Source organism: Hyperolius riggenbachi, chromosome 3 (assembly GCF_040937935.1).
Source record: "Hyperolius riggenbachi isolate aHypRig1 chromosome 3, aHypRig1.pri, whole genome shotgun sequence".
NCBI lineage: Eukaryota > Metazoa > Chordata > Amphibia > Anura > Hyperoliidae > Hyperolius > Hyperolius riggenbachi.
The window spans coordinates 492,708,373-492,729,352 of record NC_090648.1 but is presented as its reverse complement, the minus strand read 5'-3'; the positions used below and the strand labels follow the sequence as shown (position 1 = coordinate 492,729,352).

Sequence of the window (20,980 nt, the reverse complement as noted above, 5' to 3'; positions counted from 1 at the left end):
TGCAATGTGAGAGTGACAGGCAGGGGAGGAGAGGGAAGGTGCAATGTGAGAGTGACAGGCAGCAGGGGAGGAGAGGGAAGGTGCAATGTGAAAGTGACAGGCAGGGGAGGAGAGGGAAGGTGCAATGTGAGAGTGACAGGCAGGGGAGGAGAGGGAAGGTGCAATGTGAGAGTGACAGGCAGCAGGGGAGGAGAGGGAAGGTGCAATGTGAGAGTGACAGGCAGCAGGGGAGGAGAGGGAAGGTGCAATGTGAGAGTGACAGGCAGCAGGGGAGGAGAGGGAAGGTGCAATGTGAGAGTGACAGGCAGCAGGGGGGGGGGAGAGGGAAGGTGCAAAGTGAGAGTGACAGGCAGCAGGGGAGGAGAGGGAAGGTGCAATGTGAGAGTGACAGGTAGCAGGGGAGGAGAGGGAAGGTGCAATGTGAGAGTGACAGGCAGCAGGGGAGGAGAGGGGAGGTGCAATGTGAGAGTGACAGGCAGCAGGGGAGGAGAGGGAAGGTGCAATGTGAGAGTGACAGGCAGCAGGGGAGGAGAGGGAAGGTGCAATGTGAGAGTGACAGGCAGCAGGGGTGGAGAGGGAAGGTGCAATGTGAGAGTGACAGGCAGCAGGGGAGGAGAGGGAAGGTGCAATGTGAGAATGACAGGCAGGGGAGGAGAGGGAAGGTGCAATGTGAGAGTGACAGACAGGGGTGGAGAGGGAAGGTGCAATGTGAGAGTGACAGGCAGGGGAGGAGTGGGAAGGTGCAATGTGAGAATGACAGGCAGGGGAGGAGAGGGAAGGTGCAATGTGAGAGTGACAGGCAGCAGGGGAGGAGAGGGAAGGTGCAATGTGAGAGTGACAGGCAGCAGTGGTGGAGAGGGAAGGTGCAATGTGAGAGTGACAGGCAGCAGTGGTGGAGAGGGAAGGTGCAATGTGAGAGTGACAGGCAGGGTGGCAGAGGGAAGGTGCAATGTGAGAGTGACAGGCAGGGGAGGAGAGGGAAGGTGCAATGTGAGAGTGACAGGCAGGGGAGGAGAGGGAAGGTGCAATGTGAGAGTGACAGGCAGGGGAGGAGAGGGAAGGTGCAATGTGAGAGTGACAGGCAGCAGGGGGGAGAGGGAAAGTGCAATGTGAGAGTGACAGGCAGCAGTGGTAGAGAGGGAAGGTGCAATGTGAGAGTGACAGGCAGCAGGGGAGGAGAGGGAAGGTGCAATGTGAGAGTGACAGGCAGGGGAGGAGAGGGAAGGTGCACCGTGCAATGTGAGAGTGACAGGCAGCAGGGGAGGAGAGGGAAGGTGCAATGTGAGAGTGACAGGCAGTGTCTCGCCTCCTCCTACCTGCAGTCACACAACATGTAGGGGCACATAGCGCTCCTCGCACTCTGCAGGCAGGATGAGAGCTCTCAGGCTATGCAGAGCTGATCTCTCCATGGATATCTGGCTATAGAGGACCCTTCTCCAGCAGAGCCCCCGCTATCCCCGGGCACCATGCCCCCTCACCCCCTGGGCAGCCCCCCCAGCGCCCCTTCTTGTCTGGATCTGTTGTGATCTCTGTGTTTCTGGCTATTGATGGATGAAGCTACGGTAGACAATGCACAGGCACTCCAGGCGGTGGATCTTCTATGTGTTTCTCTGCTTTGGGATCATCTATATGAAGCTGGGGTGAGTAGAGCTCGCATTCTGCTGCTGCTGCTGCTGGGAAAGTTCTGTAGAAGTTTGGCACCACGTGGTGTTGGTGTTACCTGTGCTCAGGTGTGACAATACGAGCTCTCCTCGGCTGGACGGACTTACAGTCATATCTATGGTGGAATTGTGGGGAGTCGTTGTGTCAAATATCACCCCCATTCCTTCCCTGGGATCTACCTATCAGCTGCAAGTGCTAACAGCAGGTCTGACATAAAGATTGGATTGACAATCCACACAGCGGCAGACTAATGTTTGTTGTGTAATTGTATGTGTAGTGTGTGTTGTGTACTGGGTGTAGTGTGTGTAATGTAGTGTGTGTTGTGTAGTGTGTGTGTACAGTTTGTATGCTTGCATAAATATACATATACTTTGCGTGTATAGTCTGTGTGTGTGCAGACAGATATTGTGTTCAGCACGACTTTATAGTATGCCTATGAACATTGTGTGTAGAGTTGCATATAGTGTGTGTACTGTACTGTTAAATGTGTTTGAACACTTCTATGTTGTGTGTATGTATGTGTATGTCTGTGTGCGTATATATGTGTGTATATATATATATATATATATATATATATATATATATATATATATATATATATATATATATATATATATATATATACACACAAAATGTATATTTTCCGTGCAGTGTCTGTATGTGTATATTGTCTTAGTAATGTATACAGTGTTCACAGTGAGTATACATATTTATATTGTGTGTGTATATTGTCTGTGCAGTGCCTGTATGTGTATACTATGTATATAGTGTTTACAGTGTGTATGTATAGTGTATACTGTATATTGTGTGTGTTTTGTGTGTGTAATGCATGTATGTATGTATGTATATTGTCTGTGCAGTGTCTGTATATGTATGTGGTGTTTACACATAGTATGTATAGTGTATACTGTATATTTATAGTGAATGTTCAGTGTGTATGTATAGTGTATGCTGTATCTCTATAGTGTGTGTGTATAGTGTATGCTGTATCTCTATAGTGAGTATGTATAGTTTGTGCTGTATCTCTATAGTGTGTATGTATAGTGTATGCTGTATCTCTATAGAGTGTATGTATATGGTATGCTGTATCTCTATAGTGTGTATGTATAGTGTATACTGTATCTCTATAGTGGGTGTGTATAGTGCATGCTGTATCTCTATAGTGTGTGTGTATAGTGTATGCTGTATATCTATAGTGTGTATGTATAGTGTATGCTGTATCTCTATAGTGTGTATGTATAGTGTATGCTGTATCTCTATAGTGTGTGTGTATAGTGTATGCTGCATCTCTATAGTGTGTGTGTATAGTGTATGCTGTATATCTATAGGGTGTGTGTATAGTGTATGCTGTATATCTATAGTGTGTGTGTATAGTGTATGCTGTATATCTATAGTGTGTGTGTATAGTGTATGCTGTATATCTATAGTGTGTGTGTATAGGGTATGCTGTATCTCTATAGTGTGTGTGTGTATAGTGTATGCTGTATATCTATAGTGTGTGTGTATAGTGTATGCTGTATATCTATAGTGTGTGTGTATAGTGTATGCTGTATCTCTATAGTGTGAGTGTGTATAGTGTATGCTGTATATCTATAGTGTGTGTGTATAGTGTATGCTGTATCTCTATAGTGTGTATGTATAGTGTATGCTGTATCTCTATAGTGTGTATGTATAGTGTATGCTGTATATCTATAGTGTGTGTGTATAGTGTATGCTGTATATCTATAGTGTGTGTGTATAGGGTATGCTGTATCTCTATAGTGTGTGTGTGTATAGTGTATGCTGTATATCTATAGTGTGTGTGTATAGTGTATGCTGTATATCTATAGTGTGTGTGTATAGTGTATGCTGTATCTCTATAGTGTGTATGTATAGTGTATGCTGTATCTCTATAGTGTGTATGTATAGTGTATGCTGTATATCTATAGTGTGTGTGTATAGTGTATGCTGTATATCTATAGTGTGTGTGTATAGGGTATGCTGTATCTCTATAGTGTGTGTGTGTATAGTGTATGCTGTATATCTATAGTGTGTGTGTATAGTGTATGCTGTATATCTATAGTGGGTGTGTATAGTGTATGCTGTATCTCTATAGTGTGAGTGTATAGTGTATGCTGTATCTCTATAGTGTGAGTGTATAGTGTATGCTGTATCTCTATAGTGTGTGTGTATAGTGTATGCTGTATCTCTATAGTGTGTGTGTATAGTGTATGCTGTATATCTATAGTGTGTGTGTATAGTGTATGCTGTATATCTAGAGTGTGTGTGTATAGTGTATGCTGTATCTCTATAGTGTGTATGTATAGTGTATGCTGTATCTCTATAGAGTGTGTGTATAGTGTATGCTGTATATCTATAGTGTGTATGTATAGTGTATGCTGTATCTCTATAGTGTGTATGTATAGTGTATGCTGTATCTCTATAGTGTGTGTGTATAGTGTATGCTGCATCTCTATAGTGTGTGTGTATAGTGTATGCTGTATATCTATAGGGTGTGTGTATAGTGTATGCTGTATATCTATAGTGTGTGTGTATAGTGTATGCTGTATATCTATAGTGTGTGTGTATAGTGTATGCTGTATATCTATAGTGTGTGTGTATAGGGTATGCTGTATCTCTATAGTGTGTGTGTGTATAGTGTATGCTGTATATCTATAGTGTGTGTGTATAGTGTATGCTGTATATCTATAGTGTGTGTGTATAGTGTATGCTGTATCTCTATAGTGTGAGTGTGTATAGTGTATGCTGTATATCTATAGTGTGTGTGTATAGTGTATGCTGTATCTCTATAGTGTGTATGTATAGTGTATGCTGTATCTCTATAGTGTGTATGTATAGTGTATGCTGTATATCTATAGTGTGTGTGTATAGTGTATGCTGTATATCTATAGTGTGTGTGTATAGGGTATGCTGTATCTCTATAGTGTGTGTGTGTATAGTGTATGCTGTATATCTATAGTGTGTGTGTATAGTGTATGCTGTATATCTATAGTGTGTGTGTATAGTGTATGCTGTATCTCTATAGTGTGTATGTATAGTGTATGCTGTATCTCTATAGTGTGTATGTATAGTGTATGCTGTATATCTATAGTGTGTGTGTATAGTGTATGCTGTATATCTATAGTGTGTGTGTATAGGGTATGCTGTATCTCTATAGTGTGTGTGTGTATAGTGTATGCTGTATATCTATAGTGTGTGTGTATAGTGTATGCTGTATATCTATAGTGGGTGTGTATAGTGTATGCTGTATCTCTATAGTGTGAGTGTATAGTGTATGCTGTATCTCTATAGTGTGAGTGTATAGTGTATGCTGTATCTCTATAGTGTGTGTGTATAGTGTATGCTGTATCTCTATAGTGTGTGTGTATAGTGTATGCTGTATATCTATAGTGTGTGTGTATAGTGTATGCTGTATATCTAGAGTGTGTGTGTATAGTGTATGCTGTATCTCTATAGTGTGTATGTATAGTGTATGCTGTATCTCTATAGAGTGTATGTATAGTGTATGCTGTATCTCTATAGAGTGTATGTATAGTGTATGCTGTATCTCTATAGAGTGTATGTATAGTATATGCTGTATCTCTTTAGTGTGTGTGTATAGTGTGTGCTGTATCTCTATAGTGTGAGTGTATAGTGTATGCTGTATCTCTATAGTGTGAGTGTATAGTGTATGCTGTATCTCTATAGAGTGTATGTATAGTGTATGCTGTATCTCTATAGTGTGTGTGTATAGTGTATGCTGTATCTCTATAGAGTGTGTGCATAGTGTATGCTGTATCTCTATAGTGTGTATGTATAGTGTATGCTGTATCTCTATAGAGTGTATGTATAGTGTATGCTGTATCTCTATAGAGTGTATGTATAGTGTATGCTGTATCTCTATAGAGTGTATGTATAGTATATGCTGTATCTCTATAGTGTGTGTGTATAGTGTGTGCTGTATCTCTATAGTGTGAGTGTATAGTGTATGCTGTATCTCTATAGTGTGAGTGTATAGTGTATGCTGTATATCTATAGTGTGTGTGTATAGTGTATGCTGTATATCTATAGTGTGTGTGTATAGTGTATGCTGTATCTCTATAGAGTGTATGTATAGTGTATGCTGTATCTCTATAGAGTGTATGTATAGTGTATGCTGTATCTCTATAGTGTGTGTGTATAGTGTATGCTGTATCTCTATAGAGTGTATGTATATGGTATGCTGTATCTCTATAGTGTGTATGTATAGTTTGTGCTGTATCTCTATAGTGTGTATGTATAGTGTATGCTGTATCTCTATAGTGTGTATGTATAGTGTATGCTGTATCTCTATAGTGTGTATGTATAGTGTATGCTGTATCTCTATAGTGTGTATGTATAGTGTATGCTGTATATCTATAGTGTGTGTGTATAGTGTATGCTGTATATCTATAGTGTGTGTGTATAGGGTATGCGGTATCTCTATAGTGTGTGTGTGTATAGTGTATGCTGTATATCTATAGTGTGTGTGTATAGTGTATGCTGTATATCTATAGTGGGTGTGTATAGTGTATGCTGTATCTCTATAGTGTGTGTGTATAGTGTATGCTGTATCGCTATAGTGTGAGTGTATAGTGTATGCTGTATCTCTATAGTGTGTGTGTATAGTGTATGCTGTATCTCTATAGTGTGTATGTATAGTGTATGCTGTATCTCTATAGTGTGTATGTATAGTGTATGCTGTATATCTATAGTGTGTGTGTATAGTGTATGCTGTATATCTATAGTGTGTGTGTATAGGGTATGCTGTATCTCTATAGTGTGTGTGTGTATAGTGTATGCTGTATATCTATAGTGTGTGTGTATAGTGTATGCTGTATATCTATAGTGGGTGTGTATAGTGTATGCTGTATCTCTATAGTGTGTGTGTATAGTGTATGCTGTATCTCTATAGTGTGAGTGTATAGTGTATGCTGTATCTCTATAGTGTGTGTGTATAGTGTATGCTGTATCTCTATAGTGTGTGTGTATAGTGTATGCTGTATATCTATAGTGTGTGTGTATAGTGTATGCTGTATATCTAGAGTGTGTGTGTATAGTGTATGCTGTATCTCTATAGTGTGTATGTATAGTGTATGCTGTATCTCTATAGAGTGTATGTATAGTGTATGCTGTATCTCTATAGAGTGTATGTATAGTGTATGCTGTATCTCTATAGAGTGTATGTATAGTATATGCTGTATCTCTATAGTGTGTGTGTATAGTGTATGCTGTATCTCTATAGTGTGTGTGTATAGTGTATGCTGTATCTCTATAGTGTGTATGTATAGTGTATGCTGCATCTCTATAGTGTGTGTGTATAGTATATGCTGTATCTCTATAGTGTGAGTGTATAGTGTATGCTGTATCTCTATAGAGTGTGTGTATAGTGTATGCTGTATCTCTATAGTGTGTATGTATAGTGTATGCTGCATCTCTATAGTGTGTGTGTATAGTGTATGCTGTATATCTATAGTGTGTGTGTATAGTGTATGCTGTATATCTATAGAGTGTGTGTATAGTGTATGCTGTATATCTATAGTGTGTGTGTATAGTGTATGCTGTATATCTATAGTGTGTGTGTATAGGGTATGCTGTATCTCTATAGTGTGTGTGTGTATAGTGTATGCTGTATATCTATAGTGTGTGTGTATAGTGTATGCTGTATATCTATAGTGTGTGTGTATAGTGTATGCTGTATCTCTATAGTGTGTATGTATAGTGTATGCTGTATATCTATAGGGTGTGTGTATAGTGTATGCTGTATATCTATAGTGTGTGTGTATAGTGTATGCTGTATATCTATAGTGTGTGTGTATAGTGTATGCTGTATATCTATAGTGTGTGTGTATAGTGTATGCTGTATATCTATAGTGTGTGTGTATAGGGTATGCTGTATCTCTATAGTGTGTGTGTGTATAGTGTATGCTGTATATCTATAGTGTGTGTGTATAGTGTATGCTGTATATCTATAGTGTGTGTGTATAGTGTATGCTGTATCTCTATAGTGTGTATGTATAGTGTATGCTGTATATCTATAGTGTGTGTGTATAGTGTATGCTGTATATCTATAGTGTGTGTGTATAGTGTATGCTGTATCTCTATAGTGTGAGTGTATAGTGTATGCTGTATATCTATAGTGTGTGTGTATAGTGTATGCTGTATCTCTATAGAGTGTATGTATAGTGTATGCTGTATCTCTATAGTGTGTATGTATAGTGTATGCTGTATCTCTATAGTGTGTATGTATAGTGTATGTTGTATCTCTACTCTATAGTGTGTATGTATAGTGTATGCTGTATCTCTATAGTGTGTATGTATAGTGTATGCTGTATATCTATAGTGTGTGTGTATAGTGTATGCTGTATCTCTATAGTGTGTATGTATAGTGTATGTTGTATCTCTATAGTGTGTATGTATAGTGTATGCTGTATATCTATAGTGTGTGTGTATAGTGTATGCTGTATCTCTATAGTGTGTATGTATAGTGTATACTGTATCTCTGTAGTGTGTATGTATAGGGTATGCTGTATCTCTATAGTGTGTATGTATAGTGTATACTGTATCTCTGTAGTGTGTGTGTATAGGGTATGCTGTATCTCTATAGTGTGTGTGTGTATAGTGTATGCTGTATATCTATAGTGTGTGTGTATAGTGTATGCTGTATATCTATAGTGTGTGTGTATAGTGTATGCTGTATATCTATAGTGTGTGTGTATAGTGTATGCTGTATCTCTATAGTGTGTATGTATAGTGTATGCTGTATATCTATAGTGTGTGTGTATAGTGTATGCTGTATATCTATAGTGTGTGTGTATAGTGTATGCTGTATCTCTATAGTGTGAGTGTATAGTGTATGCTGTATATCTATAGTGTGTGTGTATAGTGTATGCTGTATCTCTATAGAGTGTATGTATAGTGTATGCTGTATCTCTATAGTGTGTATGTATAGTGTATGCTGTATCTCTATAGTGTGTATGTATAGTGTATGTTGTATCTCTATAGTGTGTATGTATAGTGTATGCTGTATCTCTATAGTGTGTATGTATAGTGTATGCTGTATATCTATAGTGTGTATGTATAGTGTATGCTTTATCTCTATAGTGTGTATGTATAGTGTATGCTGTATCTCTATAGTGTGTATGTATAGTGTATGCTGTATATCTATAGTGTGTATGTATAGTGTATGCTGTATCTCTATAGTGTGTATGTATAGTGTATGCTGTATCTCTATAGTGTGTATGTATAGTGTATGCTGTATATCTATAGTGTGTGTGTATAGTGTATGCTGTATCTCTATAGTGTGTATGTATAGTGTATACTGTATCTCTGTAGTGTGTATGTATAGGGTATGCTGTATCTCTGTAGTGTGTATGTATAGTGTATACTGTATCTCTGTAGTGTGTATGTATAGGGTATGCTGTATCTCTATAGTGTGTATGTATAGTGTATGCTGTATCTCTGTAGTGTGTATGTATAGGGTATGCTGTATCTCTATAGTGTGTATGTACAGTGTATGCTGTATATCTATAGTGTGTATGTATAGTGTATGCTGTATATCTATAGTGTGTGTGTATAGTGTATGCTGTATATCTATAGTGTGTGTGTATAGTGTATGCTGTATATCTATAGTGTGTATGTATAGTGTATGCTGTATCTCTATAGTGTGTGTGTATAGGGTATGCTGTATCTCTATAGTGTGTGTGTATAGTGTATGCTGTATCTCTATAGTGTGTATGTATAGGGTATGCTGTATCTCTATAGTGTGTGTGTATAGTGTATGCTGTATCTCTATAGTGTGTGTGTATAGGGTATGCTGTATCTCTATAGTGTGTATGTATAGTGTATGCTGTATCTCTATAGTGTGTGTGTATAGTGTATGCTGTATATCTATAGTGTGTGTGTATAGTGTATGCTGTATCTCTATAGTGTGTATGTATAGTGTATGCTGTATCTCTATAGTGTGTGTGTATAGTGTATGCTGTATCTCTATAGTGTGTGTGTATAGTGTATGCTGTATCTCTATAGTGTGTATGTATAGTGTATACTGTATCTCTGTAGTGTGTATGTATAGGGTATGCTGTATCTCTATAGTGTGTATGTATAGTGTATACTGTATCTCTGTAGTGTGTGTGTATAGGGTATGCTGTATCTCTATAGTGTGTGTGTGTATAGTGTATGCTGTATATCTATAGTGTGTGTGTATAGTGTATGCTGTATATCTATAGTGTGTGTGTATAGTGTATGCTGTATATCTATAGTGTGTGTGTATAGTGTATGCTGTATCTCTATAGTGTGTATGTATAGTGTATGCTGTATCTCTATAGTGTGTATGTATAGTGTATGCTGTATATCTATAGTGTGTGTGTATAGTGTATGCTGTATCTCTATAGTGTGTATGTATAGTGTATACTGTATCTCTGTAGTGTGTATGTATAGGGTATGCTGTATCTCTATAGTGTGTATGTATAGTGTATACTGTATCTCTGTAGTGTGTATGTATAGGGTATGCTGTATCTCTATAGTGTGTATGTATAGTGTATACTGTATCTCTGTAGTGTGTATGTATAGGGTATGCTGTATCTCTATAGTGTGTATGTACAGTGTATGCTGTATATCTATAGTGTGTATGTATAGTGTATGCTGTATATCTATAGTGTGTGTGTATAGTGTATGCTGTATATCTATAGTGTGTATGTATAGTGTATGCTGTATCTCTATAGTGTGTGTGTATAGGGTATGCTGTATCTCTATAGTGTGTGTGTATAGTGTATGCTGTATCTCTATAGTGTGTATGTATAGGGTATGCTGTATCTCTATAGTGTGTGTGTATAGTGTATGCTGTATCTCTATAGTGTGTATGTATAGGGTATGCTGTATCTCTATAGTGTGTGTGTATAGTGTATGCTGTATCTCTATAGTGTGTGTGTATAGGGTATGCTGTATCTCTATAGTGTGTATGTATAGTGTATGCTGTATCTCTATAGTGTGTGTGTATAGTGTATGCTGTATATCTATAGTGTGTGTGTATAGTGTATGCTGTATCTCTATAGTGTGTGTGTATAGTGTATGCTGTATATCTATAGTGTGTGTGTATAGTGTATGCTGTATCTGTATAGTGTGTATGTATAGTGTATGCTGTGTATCTATAGTGTGTGTGTATAGTGTATGCTGTATCTCTATAGTGTGTATGTATAGTGTATCCTGTATCTCTGTAGTGTGTATGTATAGGGTATGCTGTATCTCTATAGTGTGTATGTATAGTGTATACTGTATCTCTGTAGTGTGTATGTATAGGGTATGCTGTATCTCTATAGTGTGTATGTATAGTGTATACTGTATCTCTGTAGTGTGTATGTATAGGGTATGCTGTATCTCTATAGTGTGTATGTACAGTGTATGCTGTATCTCTATAGTGTGTATGTATAGTGTATGCTGTATATCTATAGTGTGTGTGTATAGTGTATGCTGTATATCTATAGTGTGTATGTATAGTGTATGCTGTATCTCTATAGTGTGTGTGTATAGGGTATGCTGTATCTCTATAGTGTGTGTGTATAGTGTATGCTGTATCTCTATAGTGTGTATGTATAGGGTATGCTGTATCTCTATAGTGTGTGTGTATAGTGTATGCTGTATCTCTATAGTGTGTATGTATAGGGTATGCTGTATCTCTATAGTGTGTGTGTATAGTGTATGCTGTATCTCTATAGTGTGTGTGTATAGGGTATGCTGTATCTCTATAGTGTGTATGTATAGTGTATGCTGTATCTCTATAGTGTGTGTGTATAGTGTATGCTGTATATCTATAGTGTGTGTGTATAGTGTATGCTGTATCTCTATAGTGTGTGTGTATAGTGTATGCTGTATCTCTATAGTGTGTGTGTATAGTATATGCTGTGTATTTGTGTATGGGAGTGGTGGCTACCAGTTTATATTGAAGCAAATTGTTGCTGAACTACAAGTCCTAGTCTGCCCTGTCAGTGCTCTGGCTGTACATGTGACAGGCTTGAATCCTGTGCCAGCCCATGTCTTGTGGAACTACAAGTTCCAGGCGGCCCTGAAAGGCTGTGTTATGGTGGAATATTGGTATTTTATAGTTATTATAAGTCAGATTGCGCCCCTCACATCTCTCCGTGTGTTGGCTCCGTACTGTAGTGTGTACGACGCGAACAACTAGAACTACAAATCCCAGCCTGTACTGATACCCCCCCCCCCCCCCGACCTGTGCGACCCCCTGCTTGTATGAAGGGACCAGGCTGTGATTGTCGCTAGTGGGGCACCACAAGTCTCAGCCTGCCCTCCCCAGAGCCCCCACCTGTATAGGAAAGGAAGGGGTGCTATGAGGGGGTATTGTGGGCACAGGTACTGTAGAACCACAAGTCTCAGCCTGCCCCCCCCCCCCTCCAGAGCCCCCCCCCTGTATAGTGTATGTGGAGTATGGTGGGCACAGCTGCTGCAGAACCACAAGTCCCAGCCTGCCCTCCTCACAGCCCCCACCTGTATAGGAAAGGCAGGGGTGCTATGAGGGGGTATGGTGGGCACAGGTACTGTAGAACCACAAGTCTCAGCCTGCCCTCCCCAGAGCCCCCCCCCTGTATAGGGTATGAGGGGTATGGTGGGCACAGCTGCTGTAGAACCACAAGTCCCAGCCTGCCCTCCCCAGAGTCCCCCACCTGTATAGGGTATGAGGGGTATGGTGGGCACAGCTGTTGCAGAACCACAAGTCTCAGCCTGCCCGAGTACCCCCCTGTGTCGGGTGAGCTGTGGGTCCCCCGGTGTCACCTGATCACAATGATTGCAATAGTTATGTTTGTCCTCCTCTTCCTATGCCAAGTTTGCATTCCCCTCCTGCCCGGCTGCCCTTATTAATCTGAGTTTCTGCGGAGTGGATTTTCCACATTCCTGAGCAGAGCTCAGTCCTCACCTGTTTCTTACAAACACCACAAGGAAAAAAAACTCGCAGGAACGACAGAAATCTGCCCCGGGGATATTCTTATCACTAGACGCGAGCTTAGGGCCGCGGCTGTGCCGGGTGGTCATTACAGGGGCAGATAGCGCTGGCAGAGGCAGGCGATGCCCCCGAACACCTGCGCTCTCTGCTGCCACCTGCCGGCCCGCGCGACGCCGCCTGACTCTCCTATAGGACGAGCCGCTGGGGGTCTGAGAAAACCAAGTCCTTCCACACTGTGTGTGTGACACTCGCCCCAACATGAGAGTAACCCCAATAATTTATTACCAATTTACCCTGAGTTATAGGAGTGACGTCATATCTCTGTCTGATATTAGTGATTATATGATATCTGTCCTAGATAGATAGATAGATAGATAGATAGATAGATAGATAGATAGATAGATAGATAGATAGATAGATTAGGATCATAGATAGAGATTACAGATCGATAATATATTCATAGATATATAATGGAAAGATAATGGATTTGTTAGATAGATAATTGATGAATAGATAATGGATGGATAGATAGATAATGGATGATGGGTAGATAGATAATGGATGGATGGATGGATGGATGAGTAGATAATGGATGGGTAGATAAATAGATACTGGATGGATGGATGGATGGATGGATGGATGAATAGATAATAAATGTATAGATAGCTAATGGATGGATACATAGATAAGAATAGATAAAGGACAGATAGATAATTGATGGCTAGATCAATAGATAGATAGATAGATAGATAGATAGATAGATAGATAGATAGATAGATAGATAACCTTGATGAATTGCACGTCCCTGGGTTAATAATAGCAGAACATTCGCCTTTGCGATTGGCGTGTAGCAGATACTAGTTCAGGAATCGCATAGCGGGTAACGCTTTGCGATATGCTGATCTCTTTATTTCTCCCATGCGGAATATTCCTCCAGGGGTCGCAGCAGTTCCCGGCAATCATCATTTATGTCTCTTGCTGCCAAATTATCTCCGGATTTTCCACATCAGCAGAAAAAAATCTTCACAAAACCCAATAACCAAACTCCCGTCAGTAAATTGCTGCTTAGCTAGTTGTTAGTGAATTGCTGATGAGTTCGTTTTGTTAGTCAATTGCTGGTTAGTTGTTCGTTGCCGATCATCTGATCGTTTATGTTTGTTTGTGTTTATTTTCTGTTCATTTTCTGGAAGTGTTCGGTGATTTTTAGATCAGTGTTGTATGTAAAAGTGCCAATCAGATATTTCCATTTTCTGGCTGAATTTTGGATCAGTTCACAGATTTATCAGTTCAGAGATGTATGTGTTGAGTTTCCTCAGGGTTATATAATGATAATGCAATTAAAAAGAAGTTTTGATTTCATTTTATTATTGTATTGTTTGTTTCTTTGGTTTCCTGTTATTGCTGTCTGTGAACTGTCTGCATGTCAGCAGTGTCTGGTGGTTATTAAAAGTCCTCTTTAAAGGACCACTGTTGCAAAAAAGTAGGCAGAACCGATAGGTTTTGGGCCAGGCCATCTCCTCATGGGGGATTCTCAGGGTTTTCTTTTGCTTTCAACAGCATTTCCTGAACAGCAGTTTAACTGCGGAAATAGTAAGATACCAGCCGGCCTCCCTACTGACTTGCACAATATTTTGTCAGTTGAAGAGGAGCTCCAGTGAACATTTTACTGCTGGCAGGTGATGTAGCTGCTGCATGCTTTTTTGGCAGTTGGAAACAGCAGTAAACAGCTATTTCCCACAATGCAACAAGGTTCACAGACAGGAAACTGCCAAAAGTTCAAACTTTTCTTGTGGGAGGGGTTTCTTGTGGGAGGGGTTTCACCACAGCACCCCCTGATGGTCTGTTTGTGAAAAGGAATAGATTTCTCATGGAAAAGGGGGTATTAGCTACTGATTAAGATAAAGTTCAATTTTTGGACGGAGTTTCTCTTTAAGACTTTGCAACTGCTGCTCAGGAAATGCTGTTGAAAACAAAGAAAACTCTGAGACTCCCCCATGAGGAGATTGACTGGCTCAAAACCTGTCGGTTCTGTCAGATTTTAACTGCCTACTTCTTTCGCAATAGTGGTCCTTTAATAAGAGAAAGATGCGTATTATTGTAATTTTATTGATGTTTGTTGTTCTGGTTTCCCGTTTGTGTTGTTATTGCTGTCTGTGCACTGTCTGCATATTTTATTATCAGTCCTCTTAATAAGAGAACGAGAAATATTGATGTCATTTTATTGATGTTTGTTGCTTTGGTTTCCTGTTTGGGTTGTTATTGCTGTCTGTGAACTGTCTGCATGTCTGCAGTGTCTGGTGGTAATATGTCCTGTTATTAATATTAAGAGAAACATACTTATTTGGGGATTGGGGAGTGTAATCTGCATTGTTCGGGGCTGAATATTGGAAGATTCGGGGCTTCCTCTGTTTGATGAGAGAATCTGTTTTGTTTTTGAACTTTATGTAATCATTTTAGTTTTCGCCTCATTCAGGAATAATAAGAGCATGATTTGGGGGGGGGGGGGGGGTGATATGAGAGGGGTGGACGTCTCTAGAAGTGAAGGAGGAGAGAGAGAAGAACAGAGTGTGAGAGGAGGGAGAGAGAGGCATGAGAGGACTGAGAGGTATGTGAGATTTGTATGAAAGGTGTGACAGAAGCATGAGAGGTGTGAGAGAAGCATGAGAGGTGTGAGAGAAGAATGAGAGGTGTGAGAGAAGCATGAGAGGTGTGAGAGAAGCATGAGAGGTGTGAGAGAAGAATGAGACATGTGAGAGAAGAATGAGACGTGTGAGAGAAGCATGAGAGGTGTGAGAGAAGAATGAGAGGTGTGAGAGAAGCATAAGAGGTGTGAGAGAAGCATGAGAGGTGTGAGAGAAGCATGAGAGGTGAGAAAGAAGAATGAGAGGTGTGAGAGAAGCATGAGAGGTGTGAGAGAAGAATGAGAGGTGTGAGAGAAGCATGAGACGTGTGAGAGAGGAATGAGAGGTTTGAGAGACGCATGAAAGGTGTGAGAGAAGCATGAGAGGTGTGAGAGAAGCATGAGAGGTGTGAGAGAAGCATGAGAGGTGTGAGAGAAGCATGAGAGGTGTGAGAGAAGCATGAGAGGTGTAAGAGAAAAATGAGAGGTGTGAGAGAAGCATGAGAGGTGTGAGAGAAGCATGAGAGGTGTGAGAGAGGAATGAGAGGTTTGAGAGATGCATGAAAGGTGTGAGAGAAGCATGAGAGGTGTGAGAGAAGTTTAAGGTTCCATTCACACCTTAAAACGCAAACGCATGCGTTTTGCGTTTTTGTGCGTTGTTACTTTTCCCCCTCTCGGCGCTCCACTGCGGTTTCTTTTGTAAAAAAAGCGCTTTTCTAAGGGCTCTTTCACATCTGTGGACGCGTGCGGGAGCCGTTCTCCTGCACGCGTTATGGCCTGAAGCGGGTCGTCGGGATGTAGCGGTGCAACGCAATCAGCGGCGGTAGTAATTCAACCCGGCGGGAAAACGCCGGCTCCCGACGATTAAAAGTTCCCGGGTACGTCGAACCGCAACGCACCGAAACGCAGTGTCGGGTGTGAAAGGTAAAATTAAAGTCTATGGAAAGTTTCGACTTTGCGTTAAACTGCAGAAAACAGGCTCTGGTGTGAAGAGCGCTAAGCGGGTTTTCAGAGCGGTTTTGTAATTCACTCCTTGACGCAAGTCAGGAAGGGAACTCTTTGACCCGGAAATGAATAAATACGATGTATTTATTCTTAAAAACGCAATCGATGCATAAAGCGATTTTGTGAGCATTTTGCGTTTTTCCTATACGTTCCATTATAGCAAAAACGCCTCCAAAATGGTACAGGCAGCGCTTTGCTGTGCAGATCGGAAACGAACCACTCAGCTGTGAACTCTCTCATAGGGAATCACTGCACACGCGTTTTGTGGGCGATTTTAATAATCGCCTGCGCTTGAAAAAAGTCGGAAAACACCCCTAGTGTGAACGGGCCTAAAGGTGGCCACTAACAGTCCAATTTCTAGCAAAAAATTGTTCGAGCGATCAGAAAATCTGAACAGATTGGTTGTAAATAATCTTAATTGATGGGCACAATCGATTATGAACGATTATAAAAATCCGATTGGATTTTGGCCAAACCAAAATTTGGATTTTCTCGTTGGTTGTGATAGATAGGAAGCAAAGATTGGTTCATTGATGGAGTAGTGAACGAGTTTTCTTCCAATCAGAATGATCTGATTGCTCGAACGAGTTTTCTTTCTTGTGAAAAATCCTTTGATTGATCAGATACTTCTGATTGGAATTGAAATATCCGAATAAATCGTTCATTACACCATCAACCAACCAATCTTTGATTCCTATCAATCACAGCCAACAAGAAAATGCTAATTTTGGTTCTACCAGAATCCAATTGGACGACTGTTTTTATAATCATTAGTAATCGCAGGGGAGGACTGGGAGCTTATGGCCTGGAAGGAAAACACAAACTAGAGGCCCATTTTCACGGCAGCCCGGGCCCAAATTACATCACACACGTTCCCCATGTGCCATATGCCAAAAGTCACATGGTAAATACAGTAAGGACACATGAGGGACAGCGTGACAGGTAAAGTATAATGCACTGGCAATGGGGGGGGGGGGGGGGAGGGGCACATAAAACATTTTGAGTTACAACGGCCAGGGTTTCCATCGTGTTCATTGTTTGTGATGATCACACTGGATCGACCACATCAGCCCGAGATTCCCCAGCATCTCAGATCGATACTTTCAACCAATTTCCACCCGAAATCAGACAGATATTTTCCCACGGACCCTGCAGGCAAGCCTCTGCTCTGCATCATGCTGTTTATATTTACCAACTTGCTAACCCATTACTCTGTAATTAGGCATTGATTTCCCTCGGCCAGCCTAGTGGTTCACATTGCCTTACACAAAAACATGTACCAGGCACTGTACCAGCCCTAAATCATTAAATGAGAGGCAGCCTGGGGGGAAATTTCCCCCCTTCCCCCCTGGCCAGTCCTCCCCTGAGTAATCGATTATGCCAATCAACGGAGGTTACAATCAATAGGATCACATCCGATCAGAAGTATCTTATCGCTTCAACGACTTTTTGCTGGAAATTGGACCGTTAATGGCCACCTTTAGGCCAGAAACCCACTAGGAGCGATTTTCTGAGCGCTTTGTGATTTAAAATCTTGCTAATGTAATGCTATGGGAGTGATCCCACTGGAGCAATGTGATGTTATAACAATCCCCCATAGCATTGCATTAGCAAGAGCTTTTTCAAATCACTAGCGCTTAGAAATCTTTTTTAGTGAGTGTCTGGCCTTTGAGAAGCTTGAGAGGAATGAGAGAAGCAGGAGAAGTCGGAGAGAAGCGGGAGAAGTGGGAGAGAAGCGTGAGAGGAATGAGAGAAGCGGGAGAAGTGGGAGAGAAGCGTGAGAAGAATGAGAGAAGTATGAGAGAAGTGGGAGAGGAATGAGAGAAGCGGGAGAAAAGCTTGAGAGGAATGAGAGAAGCGGGAGAGAAGCGTGAGAGGATTGAGAAAAGCGGGAGAAGTGGGAGAGAAGCGTGAGAGGAATGAGAGAAGTATGAGAGAAGTGTGAGAGGAATGAGAGAAGCGGGAGAAGTGTGAGAGAAGCGTGAGAGGAATGAGAGAAGCAGGAGAAGTGGGAGAGAAGTGTGAGAGGAATGAGAGAAATGGGAGAGGAATGAGAGAAGTGGGAGAGGAACGAGAGAAATGGGAGAGGAATGAGAGAAGTGGGAGAGGAATGAGAGAAGCGGGAGAAGCGGGAGAGAAGTTTGAGAGGAATGAGAGAAGCGGGAGAAGTGTGAGAGAAGCAGGAGAGGAATGAGAGAAGCGGGAGAGGAATGAGAGAAGCGGGAGAGGAATGAGAGAAGTGGGAAAGAAGCGGGAGAGGAATGAGAGAAACGGGAGAGGAATGAGAGAAGCGTGAGAAGAATGAGAGAAGCGGGAGAGGAATGAGAGAAGTGGGAGAGAAGCGGGAGAGGAATGAGAGAAGCGGGGGAAGTGAGAGAGAAGCAGGAGAGAAATCAGAGAAGCGTGAGAAGAATGAGAGAAGAGTGAGAGGAATAAGAAAAGCATGAGAGGAATGAGAGAAGCGTGAGAGAAGAAGTGTGACCTGGCTTCACCTGGCTGGACTGTGAACTATGAGGAATGACTTCTTGTATAACCAGTAATGAGGAATTGGACGACTTCTCTTCCTTTTTCTCTACATAAACCTTCAGGTATTTGGCCACGTGTGGAGAGATGAGAGGAATGTGGAGAATATGGAGGAGCTGCACTGAGGCCACCTCTGATAGAAGCTGCAGGAAGTTCTCACATAGCTGCCTGGGGAGGGGTGATCTAAGTTCAGTTCTAACAACTTCAGTGGTCGTCCCAAACCCCCAAATCCACCAATCACAGGCAGAGGAGGGGCTTCATGTCCTGCTGACCCCAACCCCTAAATACCCAACTCCCTACAGGAAATGATCAAATGCTCCATCCAGCCCCCCCCCCCCTTTTAACTCCACCAATCACAGGGCAGGGGAGGGGCTTCATGTCCTGCCGACCCCAACCCCTAAATACCCAACTCCCTACAGAAAATGATCAAATGCTCTATTCAGCCCCTCCCCCCCCTCTAACTCCACCAGCCACGGGGCAGGGGAGGGACTTCATGTCCTGCCGACCCCAATCCCTAAATACCCAACACTCCTACAGGAAATGATCAAATGTCCCAGCCTGCCAAACCCCCTTCCTCAATTCCACCAATCACAGACAGAGGAGGGGTTCCATGTCCTGCCAACCCCAGCCCCTAAATACCCACTAATGGTCAAATGTTCCAGCCCGCTTCCCCCCCCCCCCCCAACTCCACCAATCACAGGGAGAGGAGGGGTTTCATGTCCTGATGACCCCAACCCCTAAATACCCACCCCCTACAGGAAATGATCAAATGTCCCAGTCCACCACCTCCACCCCCCTCCTCAAATCCACCAATTACAAGCAGAGGAGGAGCTTCATGTCCTGCTGGCCACAACCCCTAAATCCCCACCTTCCTGTAGCCTGTAGGAGAGTATGATTAAATGTCCCAGCCCTCCCGCAGCTCCACCAATCACATGCAGAAAATGTGCCTCAGTACTCACCCTGCTCTCGGCCTTCCACTGATGAAATCTCCCTCTAGTCAGGGACCACCACTAGCTACTTAATACTGAGGTTCCTCTAACTACCTAATACTTGGGGGCACCTCTAGCTACTTGGGCCTCAATTCACAGAGCATTATCAAACGTTTATCAAACACTTTATCAAACGTTTGATAATTTACCTCATGGGTAAAATCTCATTTTGAATTCACTAAGGTGTTATATATTTGTTGAACGTTTTATCGGTAAAACATTCGATAAATCTATAACACCTTAGTGAATTTAAAATAAGATTTTACCCATGAGGTAAATTATCAAACGTTTGATAAAGTGTTTGATAAACATCTGATAATGCTCCGTGAATTGAGGCCTCAGTATTAGGTAGCTAGAAGTATGCTCAATAATAGGGGGAAGCTGTAGGTACCTTTGAGGGAGAAGTGACAACTGGGACAGCCAGTACACCGGCGGTGCAGTTCGGTGGAGACTTGTAGTTTCATGGAGGGCGGAGTCTATGTGCCAGGATATCTGTGCCTAAAGGCTCCTGCAAGGTAAATCCGAGCCTAGGAGAAAGCAGAACGTTTTTTCTCTGTGGCCTTAGTTGTCTGTCTATTAGGACAGGGCCCCTATGTCTTCTGGGCCCCCCTGCGGCTGCATCCTTTGCAGGGTCTATTGTTACGCCCCTGCTCTAGTGGGTTCAGACCTGAGAGGCAGAAAACTATACCAAACTAAAGAGAAAATCTATGTGAATCTACCTCCATGCATGTAAACTGTAGCCAAAAGGCAGAATCTCCGTTCAAAAAGGGCCCGTTTCCACTATGGCGAATTTGCATGCATTATCTGCATGCAAATTCGCATAGTAATGTATTTCAATGGGCCCGTTTCCATTACAGGCGAAATTCGCTTCCCCGCGTAGATGGTCCGCCTCTGTAACAATTTTCCATGCGGTGTAGGCGTTTCCACCTTCACGCATTGGCTACTCCACATCACATGACTCAGAGAACAGGAAGTGGATAGTATGCCACTCCTCCATTTCATTTAATATTCTGTCCTTGCTGAAAGATTGCCGATCAGAAAGCTGTGGAAAGCAGAGCAGCAGTCAAATACAGCTGATGATCAATAGATCGCTTCAAGGCATCAGCCATAGCTCCCAACTGTCCCTTTTTCGGAGGGACAGTCACTCTTTGGGAGCCCTGTCCCTCTGTCCCTCTTTCACCCTAATTTGTCCCTCTTTCAGGACTTTGTCCCTCTTTCTATGTAAATATA

At 41.8% G+C, this 20,980-nt stretch overlaps 1 protein-coding gene across 1 annotated transcript in view; it reads left to right on the top strand.

The window, feature by feature from the left end:
* The first annotated feature begins 1,288 nt into the window (after window positions 1-1,288).
* WNT7B (Wnt family member 7B) overlaps window positions 1,289-20,980 on the top strand; it is a 174,280-nt gene continuing 154,588 nt past the window's right edge. The window contains exon 1 of the mRNA XM_068278210.1: window positions 1,289-1,640. Within this exon, the coding sequence (XP_068134311.1) occupies window positions 1,570-1,640 (71 nt within the window). The 5' untranslated portion in view covers window positions 1,289-1,569. The remainder of the gene's footprint in view (window positions 1,641-20,980) is intronic.